At 42.1% G+C, this 18,381-nt stretch overlaps 1 protein-coding gene across 2 annotated transcripts; it reads left to right on the forward strand.

Annotated features, from left to right (window-relative positions):
• The first annotated feature begins 900 nt into the window (after positions 1-900).
• Positions 901-17,423, forward strand: LOC308331829 (voltage-dependent calcium channel gamma-6 subunit-like). 2 transcript variants are annotated; one of them, XM_080787345.1, is made up of 8 exons: positions 901-979; positions 8,709-8,967; positions 9,270-9,670; positions 10,143-10,253; positions 10,796-10,913; positions 12,003-12,077; positions 15,267-15,404; positions 17,120-17,423. In XM_080787345.1, exons 3-8 carry the CDS (start codon positions 9,476-9,478, stop codon positions 17,344-17,346), a joined length of 864 nt encoding a protein of 287 aa, XP_080643471.1. In that variant the 5' UTR covers positions 901-979; positions 8,709-8,967; positions 9,270-9,475; the 3' UTR covers positions 17,347-17,423. The 2 variants fall into 2 exon arrangements, with proteins under 2 accessions (XP_080643471.1, XP_080643470.1); XM_080787344.1 differs by lacking the exon at positions 901-979 and adding an exon at positions 2,715-2,800.
• The last annotated feature ends 958 nt before the right edge of the window (positions 17,424-18,381 follow it).

The raw sequence follows: 18,381 nt of genomic DNA on the forward strand, positions 1-18,381 counted from the left end.
TGTAAAGTAATGGTACTTGTTACCCCAAAATTGTACTGTACAGTACTTGAGTAAATGTTACTTTCCACCGCTGTGGGTGAATATGTATTCCGTGTGTGCACCTGATATCCTGTCCTGTGTTGCTTATAGTCCTACACAGCTTGGTTGACATGGCAACAGACGATTGAATGGTGAATGTGAAGAAGTTGCTATGACAACCGCAGGGTCAGAAGGGAATGTGGCTGTGGTCTTTTATTATTTTTAATTTTCCTTTCCATTCACAGAGCTGGCGTTCCTGCATAAGAATGAATATAAAACTATAAACCCCTATATACGTCCTCATACTACGAATGCCATGCGTTGAGAGCTCGTTGAGAGCTTGTATGTTTAGCTATTTCGGAAAAGTTTGGAACCTATAATGCATGCCAACAACAGTAGGGTTGGGTCCTTACGTATTATCCTCTTATCGGGTGGAAACCTCATATGTAACTGTTACTTTTCAGGATTAATATTCAAAAGTAGCAGATCTACAAACTCAAAACGAGAGCTTGTGGCCGTGGATCTGCTATACTCTTGATGCTTCGGTAGGGTGATCAAGTAGGACGTTAATTTACGAAAAAACAAACAAACATGGAGATATAAGAGGTTTCTGCTCGACAGTGACGATACTGTGTACAATTCGAGGGCATTTGGTAGAATCTGCCTCAGGTCTTAAAGGGTTAAGTGATTATAAGTCCCAGGATGGGTTTGTGAAAATAATAGTCACCCTGTCACCCATAAGAATAAGTATTGGCCACTGGTATACAGTAATAAGTAACGCAAGGTCACCTCACCGAGTGGAACTTGAGGAATGAGAATCCCATCAAATAAAACCCTTAACATGCGGCTCCTTTCTGTATTGACACGTATAGGAGCTGTGTGGTTGGACGCGAGAACACCATGCTCGGCAATATACCTGACACTCAATCTCTACAAGTACTGTATGGCCAGAGAGAACCAAGTAAGAGTCCATAAGAAAATAATATCTTGGTCCACACACATGCACACGCACACGCGCGCACACACACACACACACACACACACACACACACACAATTGCATTTTAATAGTAGCTGGGTAAAAGATACATCCATGCAAATGCACACATCTGTGGGAATTTGACAAAATAAAATATTATGCGAAGAGATATACTGTACCTGTAGGTCTCAAATATTTATTTGAAAGATTAACCTAGTGTCCATGTTTTGGCCATGTCATTATAGGCAAATGATAAAAAAGCGAAAATAGCAGTTCTACTTAACTACAGATCTACTCTATTTTCCAAAAAATATATTTTTTTAAACAGTCAAATATTTATCCTCATATCTTTGCAGACAAAATGTACAAGTTTTAATAATGTCAAAGATAGTCGGCAACTGTAATTAAAATTGAGCGGTTCACTTTCATGAGGTTTTTTTTTTAAAGTAGCTAGTAAGACGTTTTGGTAACACTTTACTTAAAGGTCACATCTACAGTATAATGCATTATAATCTCATTTATAATGCATTAGTGCTTATAAGGCATTGTAACACTCTTCATGAATGTTTATAATCACATATGACAACTTATAACAACCGTTTAACTTATTATAAGTGCTGGAATGCTCAGTATAACTACTGTACCTTAACTTCGTTATAAGTGTCTGTTTTAAGTTGTTATGCATAATTATGAATATTTATAACAAGTATTATGAAGCATTATAAATAATGCATTATAAATGTGATTATAATACATTATAGATGCAATTATAATTCATTATAGACCCGACCTTTCAGTAATGTGCTGTTCCACTGGGTTAATAACAGCACTTATAAATTATATATAATGTTATGCATAATTATAAACCTTACAAGTGCATTATAATGCACTATAAATGTGGCTATAATGCATTATATAGACCCGTCCTTAAGTAAAAAAGTATAACATTTTTTTTTTTAATATACCTTGCCCAAACAATGCTAAGATATAATGCTAATCCTTTCACTCCTATTAGACCCCTGCTCCCCTGCCAACACCCATCTGTCAATGTGTGCATGGCAGCCATGCATGGCCCCCTCGCTGTGTTGAATCTTAACAGTTCCTTCTTCAATCAGCAGGATAATCATAGAGCCATAGATCAGCTCACAGCCAGGGCGGGCTGTCCTAACGCAAACCCACTCTCTAAGAGTAGTGGATACAGACCCCCCCCCACCACACCCCCGGGTCACGCTTTAATGTCATTAACAGGTGGAAGTCAAAAATAGAATACGGAGATGTAAGCAAACAACCCTGGGTGAGCTGCTGTACTGCGTGCGTGCATGCATGCGCGAACACATTCACGCCCACTTGTGCAGAAAATATGCATCTACATATTTTTGTAAATGTGCAGATGTGCATGCACGCACGCACGCACACACACACACACACACACACACACACACACACACACACACACACACACACACACACACTTCTATTTTAGAGTGTACTTGGCAGTACTTGGACTGACATGGCTCCCAGCTTGCAAACATGCAAAGACATACACATGTGAACACCCACAGGAACACACACACACACACACATGCGCGCACATGGACACGCACGCACGCACGCACACACACACACACACACACACACACCGTGGCACGTGTAATGGCACGCCACTGACCTCCACCCCCTTTTCCCCTCTCTCTCTCTCACACTCTCTCTCTTCGTCTGCACCCCCCACCTGCCAACTCAATTCCTCTCTTCGCCTCGCCCTCTTTCACTCCGAGCAGAGCCACACACACACACACAAAAACAGGTCAGCAACTTGTTAATGTCATTGTTGTGATTTGTTAAGTGGCCGAGAAATTCTGTCAAGCACGTGTGTGCTGCTGTGGCACGTTAAAGACTTTAAAAAAGAAATTGAAGGAAAAAAAAGAGGAAAAGGATTTGATTCATTTCAGCATGGTTTGTGTTGAATAAAACGAAATGGCTTCTGTCCTCTTCTACGCGTGACGTTTGGTCTGAGACGCTTGTTCCTATATCAGGTTGTTTGTGGATTTGCTGCTCAACTTTGGTTGTATGTAAAATGTTGATTATGTATACAAGCAGGGGGACAGTTTTAGTTCCTCCTTTTGCTCAGGTTGTAGAACTGACATTTTTTTAAACAAATACTGTGTGTGTATATATATACTGTATATATATATATATATAGTGTGTGTACTGTAGCTACTGTAGCTCGTCTGTCGGGTGGAAACCTCATATGTCCAAAACCGTTACTTTTCAGGAGTCAAATTCAAAAGCAGCAAAAGAAACAGATCGACTAGCGCAAAATGTGTGGCGCTTCAAGTTTGCAGATCTGCTACTTTTATATTTTTAAATTTAGTTCATGATATTTTCTGCCAGTGGTCCGGGCTAGATCTAGATCTGCTACTTTTGATGCTTTCGTGTGATCTCATATCATCAAGTAGGGCATCCATTTTATGAAAAAAACAAACACAAAACCCCAAAAGTTAGAATATTGTTGCTCAACAATAACAACTATATGAAGGAGTGGAATTTAAACAAATTGTTACTTCATTATTTGGTTGGAAAGTTTTAAGCTGGAAATGTAGCTTGTGCACATTCACCTTTGAAGCAGTTTGTTGAGTATACGCCTTTCTGTAAACAACTAATTTGACCTGAGTTTCTGCAAACATGTTTAAACCGAGGAACAATATTCAAAACGAGGAACAATATTCAATAATTCAAATCGAGGAATCGAGGAACAATATTTCAGAAGCTGTGTTTCTCTGGCTAGTTCTGTGAAATATTTGCACAACTAATTTTTAATAAGGAAGATGTATCGATCCACAGTCATCGCCATGGCCAAAAATGGCCTTATTGTTTCTCAAAACAGGAGTAACAATGAAGAGATTTGAGCATGAAGAGCATGGATTTGTGTAGATCTAGATGAATAGAATTGTGACATCACAACCCAAGTGTCTAAATGTTGGGCTTTTTAAGCGATAAACATGTCAAGCAGGACATGAATCAAACTCTCCGTGTGGATTCTGCCAAGCCCGTTCCCTTGGCTGTGCTTTCGCTAGATAGCAGGTAGGGACAGTGGGGATCTCGTTAATCCATCCATGTGCGTCAATAATTAGATGACAAGGCATTTTGATACCTTAAGAGAGTCATGACATGACATGGCATTGATGAGCAGTTCTTCTCTCCAGAAGTTTAGCTATTTTCTGCTTGAAGGGTGCTCCGCCAGAAAACGCTGGGCGCCAAGATTGCTTAAACACAATGCTCGGCGTTGAGAAGTGTGAGTGCTCTAGGTCATCTTTACCGTGCTGGCAACATCATCATAGAAATAACTTAAAGGAACCACAACATGCATTTTAAAACTGTTTTTAATATTAAATATCATATTGTTTATGTCCCTCAAACGCATTTCTAATGGTTTGAGGGACATGTTATACCACTCTGATATAACCAGTCCATGTCATTTCTTTCTGGCTTCTGAAGCAGTTTTAGCTGCAGTACCACAATGTCCTGAGGTGGTGGGGGCGCTGAAATGCAAATTATTTTATCTTTGAGTCATTATAATACTGATGCTAGATAAACCCAGGCTTGTTTCCGTTCCTTGCCAACTTGGAAAATAAACAATGGCGGACATTGTAAACAAAGTGGAAATGCACATTTGGAACATGACGACGACAGTATGAAAATATAAATGACATTTCTGTTTAGCTTTTTAACCATTTCCGTCCATCCGACGTGTCCACACGTTCTAGGCAATCCAACCAACATGCATTGGACGTGTGTATATGACCTAGTGCATCCTCAATGATATCAGGCGAGGGGAGAATATTCAGATTTTTCTTTTTTACTCTTGGCCACCGTACTTAGCTCTTCAGTCATATTAGCTTACCGCTCACTAGCCTGTTAGCGGGGCAGAAAGAATCCAGGCACTGATTGTGTTGAGGGTTGTCCACAACAAGCGCTTATAGTGCTTCTAATTAGAGCCCGACCGATATGGATTTGTGTGGCCGATCCGATAACCGATGAGATAGAGGGGGACATTCACCGATAGCTGATTTGCCACCGATATAGTGATTTTTTTTGCTGGAATGAAAATAGACCTTTTTTCTGTGTGAATTGTGCAAAGATGTTGTGCCGATATGATTATGCAATGGTACAGACACAGTGACAGTAGTAAGGACAGCTGCTTTCTTAAACCAATGTCTTTATTCAATACTTTTTTTTCAACTTATTCAGTCAAGTGAGCTGCTGGGCAAAACATATCACTGCACCAGTAGTAGTCTATTTCACCAGCAACATGCTTTAATTCATATCGCGTATATCTGCGAGAAATTCACCGATACGATCCAATCGGCCAGGCCCATATATGGTCATATCGGCGGCCGATATATCGGCCGGCCGATTATCGGTCGGGCTCTACTTCTAATAGTCTCAATGTCAAACGTGACATTTAAATGGTTGTCATTGATAGTGTACACACTTCATACTGAATCTAACTTCACACAGTATGTGAAAGATGCTTGTGATGAGATAGGTGTGTGTGTGTGTGTGTGTGTGTGTGTGTGTGTGTGTGTGTGTGTGTGTGTTACTATACTGAGGGTCAACAATCTTCTCTCATGCTTAGAATGTTGTGTGGGTATATAAATTAGACCCAACAGTGCCATGTTGCAATACGTCTTCTCTGGACCTGAGTTTCCTGCAGCCATTTTTAAACCAGTAGTCACCAACCTTGGTGTCAAACGTAATAGTGATTTTAAGATTGATGTTGATAATGTTTTCTCGTTTTTTGTCAGGTGAAACCTGACTAATGAAAGCTCATGAAATGTAGACGACAAGATCGACACCTAGTCATACATACGGCCTATAGCCTGAGCCAATGGGAGTGTAGTATGATTGCCTGACTCCTAAGCTATGCCATACACACCGTGAAGGGCTGATTTCCGCAATGCAGCGAGCAAGCTTTACCACTGCAGCCTCGAAGCGACAACAGTTGCTAGCAGGAAAGCCACAACAAAACACAGTCAATGAACCACGCACAGAACGTCGGAAACGAACACAAACAACGGCCACGAGGCGCGAGGTTGTGACACACAAACATACACGTTACTAAAATAACCATACTTATTTGGGGAGGGAGAGAACACAACACAGACAAGAACACAACGGAGACAGTGCTTTTTTCACCTGACAAATATCACTATGTGATCATTTCTTGTTTAGTTTTTTAGTATTTTTGAAACAATTGTTCCAATTTTCTTTTTACGTATCATACATGCTTTTATCTCAACCTGTCTCGACGACTGTAATGCACTTTATGTTGTCGTTAGCCAACATGCTGCAGCTTTCGCTGCTGTTTTAAATGTGCTAGAGCACATTTAAAATAAAAAAATAAAGTGGATTGGATTGGACTATTGTCCTGGTCCTCGCTGGTGTCGCACATGGAAACTATTGCAGCGCTTGTAGGTTGTTGTGAGCTTGTAGATCTGCATTTCTTCTGGTATTATTATGCAGACGTAAAATCCCTGATGCTCTTATCTGTGTGCATGTGCGTGTACGTGTGTGCGTGTGTGTGTGTGTGTGTGTATATGTATGTGTGGTGATAGGGGCTGTACTGTATGTCTAGACACTCTGCATTCAGAGCCTGTGTGTGCATGTGCGCGTGTGTGTGTGTGTGTGCGCATGTTCATGTGTCCATGTCATCACACACACTACTGGAATGCCATGCAGGAGGGTGCTAGATTCAGGCTACAGGACACAAAGGATTTGAAGGCATTAACAACTCCTCCAAACGCTTTATACCAGGGTTGCCATGGTGGCCTATTTCCCGTAACTTTTTTGTCCAGAGTTGCAGGAAAAATTGGTGAGTTGTGGGTTGTGTTTCATAAAAAATGTTGATCTTGTTTAAAAAATCACACCTGTGTGAACTGAGTGGTGCAACTCCCCTCTCTCTCTCTCTCTCTCTCTCTCTCTCTCTCTAGTCCCATAGGGACATTGCTGTGGTTGCACCACTCAAAAATGCTGTGACTCCTCTAACAAGCCAACATTTCTTTCATGTACTATACTATAATAGTATAATTGTTTCCACCAGGCCGAAGGCATGGGGAGAGTTTATGTTTTGCACTCTGTCCGTCCGTGTGTGTGTGTGTGTGTCCGTCCGTCCGTCCATTACCAGCTAATCTCCGGTACGGTTAAGTTAACCCGATCGATGCCAAACTTTGCACACACTCCCTAGATGCCAATAATGAACCTCTGCCCCAAATCTTCCAGAACGGCCTGTTATAGCGCCACCAGGATGCCGGCTTTTGTAAAACACATTTTTTTATATTACTTCTCCAGATTTTGTCCAATAATCTCGCAAATCATTACACAGTATCTCAATAGTCATGTGCTCAAGATGGATCATTCCGATATTTCATATTCCATCCTAATTGGCTAATATTGGCTTTCAAAGTTTGCGGGATTGGCCCGTTTTGAAGAAATCATCAATCGGCCTCAAATCATGAACGCAGCGTGCAAGTTATGTGAAATCTTTCACGCACTTTCCTACTAGGCTGAGGAATATATCCCACCCTTTTCACATTGGCCTGTTATAGCGCCACCAACAGGTGGATTTTTACTAAATACATTTTTGGAACAAAATGCCTCAAATCATCCAATTGCCATCAAAGGCACAAATGGCACCCTTTTCACATTGGCCTATTATAGTGTAAGGCCACAACCTGACCTGCCCCGAGGGGAATTTTGTCTAGTTCCCTATAGGTTTGGGCGAATGTGAATCACATTGAGTGACAGAATAGGTTTGGTGTCTCTTCAAGCCCTGTATGTAATGCTATAACAAATAACCAGAGCATAAATTATTATAGACCTATACTAATTATAATTATATATGCATCTAATATACATTATATATATATATATATTTTGGAATATATGAAGCACGGGGGAAACTGCCTTTCTTCATCCTTGTTCCAAATTAACTACAGGAGTGGTCTGCATAGAAAATAAAGGAGAACTCATTAGACAAACAAATCAATTATTTTATTATTTCATGTCTTAAAGTTCTCTAGTGCTCACTGTGAATTTAAAAGTAGCAAACGTTTTGGTCCTGGCCACCTTCGTCAGTGCTAGCACTATTTTCTACGAGTGAGTGATCAAGTTTTTTCTATTAGGAATATATGGCCATTATTGGGCTTGTTTTTCGAGGTGAGATTTGGCTTATTTCTCTTGCAAGATTTGGCTTGTTTTTTTGGACTTCTCGATGACAGCCAACGGCCATGTTGGACTATATGGGGTGAAAGCTCTGTAAAGTTTCAACATGTAGCCTATTGTTGTGAAGTTTTGTTGTTGGTGAATGATTTTTTACCACAAGAAACCTATAGCATATCCCGGCAAAAGTATAGGCCAATCTACATACAGTGGTTAGCCATTTAAACCCCATGTGATTGACCGGAGGCCCTCAGGGCTCTATACTGGTGTATTTTCTGTTTTCTGTTATTGTGGGGAATGCTTTAGCTGAAAATGCTTCCGCTGCCTGTTAAGCGTGTAAGCCATGGTCATTTTGACTAGGCTATGGAATTAATGTGGAACATGTTATAGAACCCTTTCGTAAAGCTTCATGGAACATTAGGTTATATATGTATTAAATATGATACATAAATATTACATATTTCTTTGTTTGTTTGTTGTTTGTTTGTTTCCAGTCTGTAGGAACCATCGCCCCACTGCCTCCTGACCCTCCACCTCCATATCATCTCGCTGGATTTATTTTATTATATTCTTTATTTCTCGTCTTCCCACAATGAGCCTTCATTCGGTCGCGTGCCTTCTCTTCCCCGAGCCGCCATGTTTTCCCCGACCTGCCTGAGCCTGACTGACGCCCACCCACTGCTGCTGTCGTTCTCAGAGGCACAGCATCTTTAGTTTTGTAATCCAAAGCAGCATAAATTAGCCGTGTTATTTGTGAGTTATTTTTTTATCCTCATCTTACTGACTCATTCGTCATCCCTCCCTCCTTTTTCTTGCTAATTCCATTTAGCTGGTTCTCTTCTCCTCCCACTCCTTCCTGCATGCGTGTGTCCTTTTTTCTCTACGTCTGAATCAGCACCTGAGATCTGCTGACCTGAGATCTGCTCATCTCTTCCGTCCCTCTGTCGTCCCCATACCTCAACTCCCCTATGTATATTTTTCTTTGAATTCCTTTTTATTGTTTTTAAAGTTGTTTGTTTATAATTGTTTTGGTTTCTTTTTTGCTTGTTACCCAGGAACATTACAACCACCCCTCCCCCCCCAACACCACCACGTCTCTTTTGATCAACGTACATTTTTAAGTGTTTTTAAGAGGCCGGACCCTCTCCACCCAGCTGAACATCTGCTCTGCAGTCTGTTTTGAATCTTTGGTATGATTTTAAACCGTTCTTTGGTGCTGTTGTAAAAAAACAAACAAAAAAAACCCGCTTCCACCCCGACCATGTGGTCGACGTTTTCCGTCCATAATGAGGACGGCCGGACGGTGGGGACGGGCCAGGGCCAGGGAGGAGGAGGAGGGGGAGGCCAGGGGCCCGACGGCCTCAACTCACTGATGGGCGGACGGGGCTCCAACAAGAGGGGCCGCAGGGGGGCCGCCTCGGGGTCCCACTCCATGAGCGAGGGCATGGAGGGCAAGGTGACGCACTGTGCTTGTTTAATCACTCTCCCATCGGTGTCCCCAAATCTGTCATATATATATATATATATATATATATATATATATATACCGGTGTATATATATATATAATATACACACACATACATATATTCGTTTTTATTTTTCATTAATTTAAAATTAAAAAAATGTCTACATTTTCAGATTTACAAGCTCACAACCAATGTTGCGATGTGACCCTGTGTGAGCGTGTAGATCTGCCATTTTTGTATTTATAACCGAAGTATGAAATTGTGCTATAGTTGTTATAATGTGAAACGAGATAAGATCGGATCAGACCAGATCAATTTAATCAATCTGTTAACAAAGTACAATATACACATACACAATTTCAGAGAACTTACAGAGGAAACTACCATTGAAATGTGATTTATATCTTCAAAATGTGTGACAGACCACATGAGATATGTATTCTATTCTATTCTAACATTAGATCAAGCTGGCATTCTTTGTGGCCATTGTGGGTGTGGTCCTGATGGTGCTGGGGGTGGGGACAGAATTCTGGGTGGAGCTTGCGCCACCTAAGACCTTCTATAACAACCAGGTGAGTCATGTTGGAATCGGTGCTAGAGAGAGAGAGAGAGTGTAACCACACCCCCATAGACATCTGCTCTATCTGTGAAGCATATTATTCTACTTAATAATCACATTGAATGAAGACTTGAATTCATGGAGATATTGTTTCTGTTGCATCCCTGAGACAATCATGTGATGACCGGCTACTGAGTCTCTTGCTGACTAATGACCCAGTCATCACATTATTGGCTTATAGGAATGCGACAAAGAATCTCCATGAATTCAAGGCTTCATGGGGTGTGTTGACAGAAAATATGTTTTTATGTGAACTACTCCTTTAACACCTACCTTATAAGTTCCAAACATTGAGTCTCATAATTGGTTATGTTGATGAGACAAGCGCTACATGAACCACGTCATGGCGTAGCCGTAACTCTGTCTTTCACAGGCTCTGCTTGGAATAAGACACCAGCCCCTGAACTCGCTCAGGGTTTCTAAAGCAATGATACAAATACAATGAAAAGGGAGATTTGACATGCTGACAGCTGCTGTTCTTCCTTCCACCACCAGACGTGCGTGGCGGCTCACTATGGCCTGTGGAAGGGCTGCACCAAGACTCTGTGGGTGGCTGATATTGACCCAGAGAGAGAGAGCTGTGGGCCGGCCGAGCTCCATGGAATCCCTGGAGGTACAATGAATTCATTAAGTACATGTGCACCAGTAGTGGAAAGTAGCAGTAACTATGTAGATTTACTTAAATAGGCCTACTATACTTAAGTGCAGGAGGAAATTCTTAACAACTGGGAAGGGGGTCCTCTGCAGCCAAATACATGTAAATTCGGGGGTTCTTGACACGAAGAAGCTTCCGAAGCACTGCTCTAAAACAGTGGTTCCCAAAATGTTGTCCAGGACAGTGTCTGTGATAACCGCGCGATATATAACTACAGGTAACTATTCAAAAAGTTGTCATTTGTCATTGACGGTGCATACTGTGCAGCTTAAATAAACTGATTATGCAACAGATTTAAGTGATATTTCATGTTCAAACGTGTTTGAAAGGGGAAACATCCCTTTAAGCTGTACTGTACTGTATATCTTCTAGAATCTAGTGTTTGCAAGCCCTGCCTGAATGTAGTGCATTTAGAGCAGCTCGTTGGCAGCAATGGCAATGCTATTGATTGTAGAGAAAAGACAGAATCCTTTGAGAACACAGCTTTGATAACACTAATGAAAAGTGACATGTGTTTGTGTGCCCAAGAATCCACACACACACACACACACACACACACACACACACACACACACACGGTCATGGTCTAAAGGAGACATTTAGCATCACATTTTATTTAGGGGCTAACTCTAATTACTGTAACACAGTGGAATGCTAATTGGACATGGAGGAATTGGATGGTCACCTTGAGGATGTCATTGATGGAGCATCATGTCTGATGGTTCATGAATTATTAATCCATTATTAATAATAATGGATATGGTTGAAGTGGATGGTGTGAGTGAGATTTAGGCAGAGAAAGAGCATGAGGGAATGAAGGTGTAGAGAGAGAGTAACAAAGAGGAGGATGCAGGGGAATTTGAATAAGATTTCATCCAGATTGCGGTCCTCACACGGCATTAACATCGATATTTACACTTCTCTCGATCTCTCTATCTCTCTCTCTCCTGCTGCCTCAATGTTGCCTTAATCCTCTACCTCTCTCTCTCCCCCCCCCTTCTCGTCCCTGCTCCCCCCTATTCTCTCATCCACTCTTTTTTTCCCCAGAGTCAAACTGCACCTATTTCAAGTTCTTCACCACGGGAGAGAACTATGTGCTGTTCCACAAGACCACCCAGAAGAGTGAGTCACTCGCATGCTTTCTTGTCCTCTTTCAGTCTCAATCTTGCGATGTCCGTTCGCCCACGCTCTCTCCATTTCCCTTCCTCTCACCTCAGTGCTTCTCCTTCACCTCACTCTCTTTGTGTTTCTCCACATACCTCTTATCTATGTCATTTATCTCTCTCTCCTTCCTGCCTGCCTCTCCTCTACCTCGCTGTCTCTCTCCCCTCCCCCCTCTGATTTGTTTTTATTTTGTCCCATGACGTAAATCACTGTCAAGTTGAAGTGCACGGTCATGTGCCCGAGACAGAGATTGATTAATCTCCGTCAAATTAGTGATATCAAAACCGGTCGCATCGCTCCACAGCCTAGATGCGCTTGTTGCGCAATCCTCGGTTTTGCACAACAGTGACACGTCTTCGAAAATGTTCGAAAATCTTAAAACGTTAATAACTAATTATAAAAAAAGATCCTGTGTTTGACGGCCCTCCACGGTCCAGTCGCTTGTCGCGATAGATTTATTCTTACCTCCCGTTGTTGTCGATCGCATCTTTAGTGTTGTGGCTATTGTTAGCTGCTACACACACGTTCACAACAACATCCGGTCCGTTGGTAAAAGTGGTCCGGGCACTATAAACGATGGGCACATTTTATTAATGGATTAAATAGGCCCTGGCCCTTAAGGGGTTAACTTGTGTCTGTTTCTACACCCTTGATAGACCACGCTCTCTCTTTCTCTCCATCCCTTTTCCTTTCATTGCTCAGTGTCTGACACTCCCTCTTGCCATCTGTCAAACAATTCCGATGTTCCGTTCGTCCTCTCACTTTTCCTTTCCTTCCCTCCGTCCTTCCACGTCTCTCTTCTCTCTCTTTTTGCCACGTCATTTGTTTTGGCTCATACAGATGACAGACTGTCATGTGTTTCTCCCACTCTGTGTGTAGGCGTGTCCGGTCGCCTTGACACTGTCTAAATACCTCATATTTTACACACAGTCTAAGCTAAGGGATTCAAACTACATACGCCCACCAAAGTCTAGTAGTTTAGTTAAAGATATTAACACATTGGCTGCTATACAGTCCAGGAAGGCCTAAACACAGGGTGCTGAAGGAAAGCATTGAAGGAGAACACTTTTCCAAGGCCCACAGCAAATGTTCTCTTATAGCGAGAATCACACCGCATACCTCAAAAGAAAGCTTAATTTATCCACTTATTTTTTATTTTCCTATCTTCCATTCTGGAGTTATTGACCTTTATGTAACACCTGCTTTTGTCTGAAAGTGTTGTTTTTGAACAGAAAGCTGAGATATGGACCGTTTTATGTCACAGACACACTCAACACTGAACACTGAAGTACCTGATCTAAACTATCGTAATCTAAATAAATCCTACTGCTATACTCTACTACTAAACCTAACCCTGACCGGAAATAAAACTAATGTGTTATGTGGCCTATACTAAACGGACTAAACTAAAACTAACTATATACTAAATATACTACTAATCTAATACTAGGCTACTACTAATACTACCACTAAGCACTACTACTACTACTACTAAAACGCTACTATAAATCTCTCAGGTGTTACCGATGATACTATTTAAAGCTCTGTTCCATTTAGTGTACAGTGATTCTCAAACGTTTTAATTTCAAGGACCCCCATAACTCTTACAGACCCGTACGGGGCCATTTGGCACCCACTCAAGGACACTTTGAGACCCACTGGTGTAGCAGAGTGTTTGACCAGACTGTTCATTAGTATCATCAGTAACACCTGTGAAGGAAGTGGTGTGTGTGCATAGAACCCATTGCCATGGCATACTGGAATAGTTGTTTTTAGAGCATGCAGAAGGAGTTGCCGTAGCGCAGCCTAGAGATGACACGTACACGTAAACTAACCTCCTAACACTGACCTGTTTTAAAGGTCAGTGTTTCTGACCACAGTGAGATGTCATATATAAGTATATTAATTATACTAAACAACGGACAACATTCACCAAACAGTAATTGATGGTTTGGTGTTTGGTAGGTTATATTGTGAGCTTTTCTGTGTATTGGTAAACAGGGTTGACTATCTTTTTAAGAAAGAGCTTTCGGGGTAATGTGAGGTCCATGATTATTTTTGTTTAAGGAGCGCCATTTTTAGCTCTCTTGCTTTGGGTGCTAAAATGAATGACACATGCCGCCTGTACTTTTGTACAACTACTACAACACTATAAACATGTACAATTATCTGCTTCTACTGCCAGCTGAGTTATGTTTGAAGATATATATATTTTTAATTGTTTCATTATTCATGCTGCTCAATCAATCCATCCACCCGTCTTGTTTTATTCCTTTGGTCAGTTTGTATATCAATTGATTGATTGATACAGTATTACAGTATGTCATCTCTGTTGGGAGGAAACCGCCCAAAACAGTTGCCCAAAAACGGCAAAAGTAGCAGATGGACCAGCTCAAAACATGTCGCTTTGCGCCCCGTTTCGAGCTTTTGTGTGACACTGTAGTATGACTGAGTGCTGCGTTCATTTGTGTGAAAAACATAAAAAGGTAGAATATAGAATATAGGTTTCTGCCCGACAGCAACTATATTTCCACCACAAACTGAAGAGCTCTTCAGACTACACCTAGCACTTACCCTAGCCTCGACGATCTTGCAGGCTTATGCAAAGGTTAAAATGTAATTTGATAGCATGTTATGTAGACGGCTAGACGCAGATGCCAGGTTCATTGTAATTATTAATTCGTTATTCATTATTTGTATAGTATAGTATACTATACTGTTTTGAGACTGATAGGTTCTTCTAGATTAGTATTTCTATGCATTTGATGTATTTCCTTGGTTTATGTAAAGTGCTCTGGACTAAGATAAGTAGGGCAGGAGCCTATCTCCTGTTTCTGTAGCGTGAGCCAGGCAGCTTGATGTACAAGTACACCCCCTGGACATGATGCTAGTATGTCCCCAATCCAACCCTTGATGCTGAGTGTCAAGCATTTCTAGAGTCTTTGGTATGAGGTGAGAGCACCGGGCGGTGTTGCGCGAGGTGCGTGTAGGTTCTCTGACTGCACCGTGGCGTTGTGAGATGGGCGCCTAAGCGAGCTGCAGTCTTGCTCTGTGCCAAGTGTTTACAGACAGACTGACTGGTTTTCTTGAATTGTAATATGATACATTTCACTGTGGGCAATGTTGACACCGTGCTCCTTCGTCCAGGCATGAACGTGGCGGCGGCCATGTTGGCTCTCTTCAGCCTGTTCCTGATGGTGATGGGGTCCATCTGCATCACCATGTCTCTGAGCAAAGACATCATCTTCTTCCTCAAGCCAGCCTCCTTCTGCTTCATCCTGTCAGGTTAGTGGCATGAACGGTGTGTAGAACAGTGGTTCTCAAACTTTCTATTTATTTGTGCCAAAGACCCCCACATTGATATGTATTCGACCACGGACCCCCATCTGAAAATGTTTTGTGCCAGGGACTCCCCAACCCCAGAAGATAATGTTTATGTAAAAATAGCAGATATAAAAGCTCACAGTGCAGCACTTTGTGTGCTATTGCTTAATAGCCAACATATAAATGGATAAAGTGGTTCAAATGACTGCGATGCTATTTTAACTACTTTTGCTGGGGACCCACCTGGACCTCCCCCCAGGTTGAAATGAGAGATAGAGAGAGAGAGAGAGAGAGAGAGAGAGAGAGAGACACGTTAACCTGGATGGAGAGATTAAAATAAATATCATGTGTCGTCATCCTAGTCATACAGTAGCAAGAACAGCAGTGAGAATGAAACACTGGAGAGGTACAGATGGAAGTAAAAATCTAGAACAGATGTACAATCTATCAACAGTGAATATGTATTGACAATAATGTACAGTACAGTCTATGAACAATGGGTGTAAGGATGGATATTGATTTGTGAGGAAGGTTGTAATTCTTTCCAGCTATAAAGCCCTTCTCTTCTCCTCCACACACACACACACACACACACACGCACACACACACACGCACACACACACGCGCACACACACGCGCGCACACACACACACACACACACACACACACACACACACACACACACACACACACAGTCTTTGTTCTATCAGTAATATACTGTATATTATTTTGCATCTATTTATCTGTCTCCTGTATCAGTGTATCAATAAGCCTCTCATTCAGTCTATCTGCCTGTCAGACTCTCACATGTGCACACACACACACGCATGCACGCACAGTCGCACACACACACACACACACACACACGCACGCACGCACGCACGCACGCACGCACACTACACATATCTTCGTATCCCCTTGGCCGGCCCCCGCACTCTCTCTCTCTCTATATATGACTCCTATTTTCTGGATATCCTGCTGTTCATGTCTCGTAGTCAGTGTTGCCATGTCTGCTTATTCGACTTTGGGCTTGTTTTTCTGTAAAGTTTCTTGTAAGTATTGGTAGTTGAGGGTTGCGGTGCTTTGGGCTTGTCGCTAAAGGGTAGTTGCTTATTTGGGCTTGTTTCCTAATGTTGTATTAACCGATGGTTCTCAAATATGTTCATGTCAAGGACCCCTACATTGTATTTGACCACTGTACCAAATTGATATTGTTAAAATGCTTTAAAAAAAATCCTAAAAATGTTTCGCTAAGCTTGTACCTGTAGATCTGCAATTTTCTAATATCTGATAGATATTAGATATATAGATAGAGACATATATTGTTTTCATACACCTAGTTGCTTATTTCTCTAACTAAATATGGCAATACTGCTCATAGTCTAACTGATCACTTTCACACATAGATATATATATAAGAAAGCTACAGTAGATGGCTCACCCGCGCTCTGGCCAATGGAGAGCGACGTTGCTATGTGGCGGCCATATTCGAGTCCCAATCTTGGCGACCTTTGCTGCGTGTCACCCCCCATTTCTCTCCCCATTTCCTGTCATAGAAAGCCCGCAAAAATATCTATTCTATTCTATTCTATTCTATTCTATTCTATTCTATTCTATTCTATTCAACCAGTTCAAGTGGCTGTGTTGCACTGTGCGCTGTCCTCTCTGTCCACCAGGGGTGCTGGTGTTCCTGTGCGTGGTGGTCTTCCATCAGTCAGTGCTGGCCTTCCTGGGCAGCGACCACACGGTGCCGCTGCACCACGAGCTCTCCTGGTCCGTGTCGTGCGTGGGCAGTGCGGGAGCCGTGCTCATCGTGGGCGGGGTCCTCTTCGCGCTGCTGGCGCTGCCCTACAGCCCCTGGCAGAGGTGTTTCCCCGCCAAGGAGAGCGCCACTGCCAGCTAGTGGTGTCGGAGGTGCTGGCGTTGCACTTTAATACTGAAGCCTTCCACATTCTACCTGTGGAGGGGGGTGGGGTGGAGGTGGGGTGGGGGGGTGGGGTGGGGTTGGGGGGGGGGGGGGGGTTGGGCGAAGGGGTTTCTCAAAGGCGTCTCAGCAATGAGGTCCTCCGTGTCGGATGTTCTTAAACAGATTCTGGTCTCCAGTGTGACGTTTCTTTAGTATGTACTGTAATTAGTATTTATTTATTTATTTAGCATAAGCCAAGGTTCGCCACACTTTGCCTAGTGAGGGCCAGATGCCTCCGCATAGCTCCGTAGGCGCGGGCCGTAGTTTTGTCGTCGACAATAAGCTAAAGTTTGAACGACTGTTGCCAAATCGGACTTTCAACTTGCCAATCTTAGTTGAATAAGAAACCCACACATCTTAAGATGTTTTAATCACATTCATTTTTTACATTTTCAAATAACATTTTCAACTCTCAAGCGTTCCAATCATGAACATTTTGAAACAATAATTTTAGTACAAGCAAAGGTAAAACATTCTCAAAATATAAGCTGCCATCTGCTACATCTTTACAAGATTATGAGGCAATATGGTACTGACTTCAATAGGTGCTAGTGTTGTTATGAATAGACCTTTCAAAGTAATTTATGATTCTTAACATTTGGAAGTGTTTCAATACGGCTTTCTCTTGATGGTAAATACAACTGTTAAATGGGTTGGCCAAGTTAAGCCAAGGTGGTGGAGAAAGGGATGAAAAGAGGATACTGTGTGCTTCCTTTTCAATGTCTTTCACACAATTACAGGTGGATTTTGACAAAAACATTAGCCAAAGGGCCAGACAGGAGGTCGGACTGTATCCGTTGTTTTCCTCTGATCAGAAAGTCATATTATCAGAGAGCCGGTCATTTTAAATAATTTGTTTAAAAAAAGCCAAAGTGAGTGGCCTCACTCCATGTAGTTAGGGTAGCCAAAGCTGTTCGGCAGCTGATGTCAGACCCAGTTGCACGTGGTTGTCGCGAACCGCAACAACCGCTC

This window comes from Protomyctophum bolini (assembly GCF_963924005.1).
Source record: "Protomyctophum bolini genome assembly, chromosome: 17".
Classification (NCBI taxonomy): domain Eukaryota; kingdom Metazoa; phylum Chordata; class Actinopteri; order Myctophiformes; family Myctophidae; genus Protomyctophum; species Protomyctophum bolini.